This window comes from Capsicum annuum, chromosome 5, assembly GCF_002878395.1.
Source record: "Capsicum annuum cultivar UCD-10X-F1 chromosome 5, UCD10Xv1.1, whole genome shotgun sequence".
Lineage (NCBI taxonomy): Eukaryota > Viridiplantae > Streptophyta > Magnoliopsida > Solanales > Solanaceae > Capsicum > Capsicum annuum.
In genome coordinates this window covers 179105752-179111795 of record NC_061115.1, presented here as the reverse complement: position 1 = coordinate 179111795, position 6044 = coordinate 179105752, and the positions used below count along the sequence as shown (strand labels likewise).

Sequence of the window (6044 nt, the reverse complement as noted above, 5' to 3'; positions counted from 1 at the left end):
GGAAGCACAACTAGGTTGCTGATAGACTAAGTTGGAAAGAGGTATTTGCTGCAGTATACTCTATTTCTAAACTTGAGACTAATTTTATGAACATACTTAAATTTTGTGCTGCAAATGACACTTTATGTCAAGTGGATGGGTCAAGTGAAAGATGGGACCATTCGAAGGTATTGGATCGAGGATGATCTCCTTTACTTTAAGGGGGAGAACCGTGGTAACTCAAGGTAGTGGACTGCTTAAAGACATAATGAAAGAGGTGCATGACACTTCTTGGGATGGTTATCCAAGTGTTGAGCAGATGTTATCCCTACTATCCTATGCATATTTCTGGCCAAAGATAGAAGACGACATTGAAGCATATGTAAAGACTTGTCAAGGATGTTAAAGAGATAAAATTGAACGTATGAAATAGGAGATATTATTACAGCCTCTTCTTATTCTTGAAAGGCTATGGTTATTTATCTCTATGGACTTTATTTTTGGATTTTCTAATGTGGATGGCAATGAGTCCATAATGGTAATGGTGGACAAGTTCTCGAAGTATGCTATTTTTATTACTGCTCCACTTACTTGCCCATCAGAAGTTGCTGCTGGATTATTCTATAAGAATGTGGTAAAGCATTTTGGTTTGCCAAGTGATATTGTGAGTGATAGAGATGTGTGGTTCACTGGTCGGTTCTAGCATACATTGTTTAGCATGATGGGGAATAATCTGAAGTTTTCCATGGAAAATTATTCTCAAACTGATGGCCAAACTGAGAGGACAAATCACTTGCTTGAAGAATACTTGAGGCACTATATGATAGCAAGTCAACAGAATTGGGTAGACTTGTTGGATACAACATAGTTTTGCTATAATCTGCACAAGTCGTCGGCAATAAAAAAGTTCCCATTTGAACTTGTCGTAGGCATGCAGCCTATGACACCATTAGAGGTTGTGATGTTAAAGGGTGAAGGCATTTTCCCTGCCAAAAGACAAGCGTGAGATACTTGTTGAGGCACAAGACAGCTTGAAAAAGGCCCATAAATGCATGAAGAAGTATGTTGATTAGCATGGACATGCAGTGGAGTTCAGTGTGGGAGACAAAGTGCTTATGATGCTTACTCCACAAATCTAGAAACTGATTGTGAGCAAGAAGAGGCATAGGGTAGTGATCCCAAGGTACGACGGCCCGTTCGAAGTTATTGAGAAGATTGAGGAAGTTTTTTATAAGTTGTCCTTGCCTGAAGATTGAAGATTTACCCTACCTTTTATGTCAGCTTTTTGAAAAGGTATAATGAAGATGCTGAAGACCCGGGCAGGAACAAATCCAAGAGGGCTCCTTCTTTGATTGTCAAATATTATAAATCCAAGATGGAGAAGATAATTGATCATCGAATCATGGGGAATAACAAAAATAATACCAAGACAAAATTCCTCATTCAATGAAAAAGCTCAAGCAAAGAAGATACTATTTGGGAGAAGGCTCAAAACTTGTGGCAGTTTGACAAGCAAATTAAGGACTACCTCAAAACAACCTTGATGAGTGCATCGACTTCATCTGGTAGGGGTGATTTCTTAGACCCCTAGTCTAAGACATGATGGCTGACAAGCCATGTCAAGGTGCATATTGGGCTTGACATATGCTAAGGCAAGCAATGCATTGTAGTAGTGGCTATGAGATAGCAGACACCTTTTGATGACCAAGGTGGTTGGAGTTATAGCAAGGTAACCTTGGGCTTATGAGGCGACGACAGGCATTTAAAACCTATATAGGCATACATGCAGGTAGAGACATAGGCATAGAATGGCACTATTATGATATTAGCACTGGCATGGAACAGGCGATGGGATGGCATAAGTGTTGGCATTAGCATAGTCAAGATAGTGTCACAACATAGGAAGTGGCGTGGCCAAGGCAGTGACATGGCTGAGACAGCAGCATAGTGTAAGCAGTGTCATGGCACATGCATAGGAAATGACTTGACAAGGGCACGGTATGATGCTGGCAAAGCAAGGCATGGCTGATAAGCATGACAAGACAAAGATAAAATGGTCAAGTGTTGGAAAGCTAGAAATTGGCTAAGTGTTGAACATTGGCAAAATTGGCTAAAGGGGAAAGGATTCCCATGTGCTTATCACATGGGGAAGTTGCTAAGTTTGAATTTTTAATATTGTAAACATATGTAATTTTCATAATGTATTTGAATGCTTAGATTAGATTGTTGAGTCATTTTATGAGCATACAACTATGTCCAATGATATGTGGCCAGGTGTCATTAGTTTTAACTATTGTACCTGCCCATGTGCAGTCTATTTATAATGTTGATGAAAATTGCACAAGGCAGTGAGAGTTATTGTAATTCCTTAGTGCAATTCTTGTGACATTATCCTTTATAATTCTAAGAGAGTAGGTTGGGAACTTGTTTCCTATACATTGTTAAGTTCTTTATGTTTCTACAAACTTAGTTTATTATTCATAGATTGTGCAGTGTATGTATGGCTGAAGTTGTGTAGTGTGGTACAACTTCCAAGTATTGGTATTGCCAAAAAGAAAACGCCTCTATTTCACCTACCATGGTGGTGGCATTATCGAGTTGGGTGTCCATGGATCGACACCTACGCCCTCAACGCATCATGTATAAATGCCTCAAACCTCCATGGGCATAAATGGCTACAGCCGATGTCAAATGCCGATGGACCTATAGTTGTCTACTATTAGACCCCCAGTCTACGTCATGATTTTTGGAAAGCTATGTTAAGGTGCATATTGGCCATGACATGTGCTAAGGCATACAATATGATTTTTTGTTGGCTATGAGATGCCAGGCAGTGAAGATGACCAAGGTGATGGGGTGATGCCAGGCAGCCTTGGATACAAGAGGCAACGACAGGCGTATCACACCCATGTTAGAATGCACACAATAGTGACCGACTCAGTAATGCACTGGTATAACATCGGCCAAGGCAGTGGCGTGCCCTAGGCAATGGCATGGCATAGGCAAAGGCATTGGCATAGTCAAAGATAGTTTCAAGGCATAGGCAGTGGTGTTTCCTAAGTAGTGACATGGCCGAGATAGCAGCATAGCATGGGCAGTAGCATGGCACAGGTTCAGACGCAGGCGCAGGCAATGGCATAACATAGGCAAGGCATGATGCTGACAAGGGAAGGCATGGTTAGGAAGCATAACAAGACAAAGAAAAAATGTTCTATGTGTTTGAAACTTGAAATTCGACTAATTGTTGGACATAGCAAAATTAGCTATGGGGGGAGGCAAGGTTGCCCATGTGCTAGTCACATGGGGCAGTTGTTAGATTGAATTTTGAATGTTGTAAAAACGTGGGATTTTTTTAATGTTAGTGGAATTCTTAGATCAGAATATTGAGTCATGTGATAAGCATGCATCTATGTCCAATGGAATGTTGTCAGGTGTCATTGGTGGTAACTATTGGTACGCCCATGAGCACGCTATTTATTATGTTGCCAGAAATTGTACAAAGTAGAGAGTGTTGTATGCCTTTGCCTAATTTATATGACATTATCCTTTTTAATTCTGAGAGAATAATAAAAAGGATGGTAACTTGTTTCCTATAAATCTTGTAAGTGCTTTACATTTCTATAAAATTAGTCTATTATACTTAGACTGTAAAGTATATATGGCTAAAGTTGCGCAGTGTAGTGCGACAACAAAGCAGTGGTATTGCAAAAGTGACAACCAACCACGTTGTGCCACATCATCAATAGTGATCATCCAAATTAATCTCTAAATTTAGATTTCTTAGTTTCACCTTTTTTATTCTAGTTTCTTTTAAGCTAATTCAAACACTAATTAGCATGCAAGTTCCTACTAGATTGATAATTAGTCTAGAGTTTGTTTAATTCGTGTCTTCAATTTTTGTGTGTTTTTCTCGTTTTTAATTCGTAGTATCTTGTTGGCTCAAGTCCGAATGCTATTTTTCTTTTAGTTGTCTCAAAAATACTCTATTTTGGATCAAATCTTATTCACCACTCAATTCACTTACCAATTATTGCCAAGTATTCAACACTTGTGTGGCCAAGTGTGCGGTAAGATTCGACTTTGAGAGTGTGAGGTTATTTGAACTAACTTGTTTGTTTTTTTGTAGGTGTTTTCTATTAGGTACCTTGAAAATGGAAGGAAAAACATCATCTACCCCAGATAGTTATAGTATTTATACTACCTCACATCCTTTTGAAAATTACATCGAAACCTTGAAGGTCTACGCGAATTGATTATTCAAGCATGCCATCAAATCCGAATCACCACTAACCAAGATACTAGCATTTTGCCTAGTATCAATTCTCCTTGTGTGCAAGTTCATGAAACTATACTTCCACTGGATGGTTTAAAGAGAGTTCCTCAAGAACACATGGTTGATGATCAAATGGAGCTCTTGGCAAAGAATTCCAACTTTGGGAAAATTACAAAATGGTGATGCAAGGAAGAATTCTTGGCAAAATCCCTTGTAATGAGAGCTTCCCAAGTGAACAAATTGGCTTCCATGATGAAAAACTAAGTGAAGAATACACTTCCCACAATTTACAAGGTAACAAAGCTATCTTTTACACCACTAGAAACTTGAATTATTGTGATGTGGCTAGTAGTGGCCGAAGTGGTGTAGTTTCGGATTTGCTTAGTGAAGAAAAGTATGAATATTCCATTTAGCATACTCTTTGTTTTTAAGGTTGCATAAGGACCAAACTCTTGATGTGAGTGTGCCAGCACTAGTTGATCCTTTAGATGACAAAATCAATTCTTTTCGTAAGAATGATTTGTGTCCATCTAGTAATAGCACTTGTAACCTGAATAAGGTTCCATTACCAAGTGATAATAGTGTTAACACACTATTTGTACCTTGTGTAACTAAGGTGAGTCTACGTTGGTATGTGAGTTGCCAACAACTACTGAGGATGTGAATGATGATCAACTTACTAACGAAAAAAGTCCATTACTTGAGCATATGTGTGGTGTGTTTGATAAGTCTCAAGTTATTAATGATGTTGATAGAGTTGATCATGGTATTGGATATGATTCTTTGAGAATATTGTATGATCAAATCCATATTGATAGCTTTGCTCAAAGAAACCAAGAAAAGGCATAGCCGGGTGAAAATGACCTTGAATTTCTTGAATATTTAGGAAACCCAAATTGTGATTGGTCTTGTGAAAATGTTTTTGTGTGTGATTCCTTTTTTGCTGTTGGTGATTTATATATATGTGGGGATTACTCTCTTAAATTAGAAAGTGGTGCATTCTCAGAAACTCCATCTACTTCTTCTTTGTGTGTTTCCTATGATGAGCATCCTAGTGGTGATGAAGTTGGAACTAGTGAGTACTTTCATAAGGGCACCATAGTTGAAGTTGATTTGTGTGACACCTTTCTCCACTCTCTATTTGTGTTTGATGATGTGTATGCTATTGTAGAGAGTATGTCTTTTAGATTGGGTGAAGCCTATGGGGAAAAAGTGTTGTCTAGATCCATGTCTAAGGCTACTCTTTCCATTTGACCCTGGTGCAAAATATGGATATAATGATGTTCACACAACCACCTTGTTGCTTGGTCTACATGACAAGAAAAGTATTATTTTTGAAAACCCGAAGGTAAAAGTGTCATTGTTATCTTGGGATAATGCTTCTAAATTTGTATCCTTATTTGACACGCTTGTGCTTGAATTGAGTGAATCCCAACTTGTGGATGTCAAGTTGATGTTTTAGTTGAGGGGAAGAAGTCATATGTGCTTAATTAATTTAATTCCATCCTTGTGTGCCTTATATGCTATATCTTTTGGACCAAGTGACCCTCTTGTAGATGATAGCACCTTGGATGATGTCTTCACACATGATTCCTTCCTATACTACCTCTTTGCCTATGATGATAACCATTTTAATTTTGAATTGGTATTATGTAGAGGTAGTAAGTTTGGTAGCTGGTTTCCTTGCTTGAATGATGATCCTTGTGAGTTTTGTAGCCTAGTGAAAGAAGTGGGTCACCTCGAATTAACCCCTTGTTTTCTACTTCCATTTCACCCCAAAATACTTTTAAGT

At 38.4% G+C, this 6044-nt stretch overlaps 1 protein-coding gene across 1 annotated transcript; it reads left to right on the top strand.

The window, feature by feature from the left end:
• Window positions 1–520: 520 nt before the first annotated feature.
• Window positions 521–4232, top strand: LOC124898562. Its single transcript, XM_047412206.1, has 3 exons — window positions 521–671; window positions 3342–3432; window positions 4106–4232. The coding sequence occupies exons 1-3, from the start codon at window positions 521–523 to the stop codon at window positions 4230–4232; spliced, it is 369 nt and encodes a 122-aa protein (XP_047268162.1).
• The last annotated feature ends 1812 nt before the right edge of the window (window positions 4233–6044 follow it).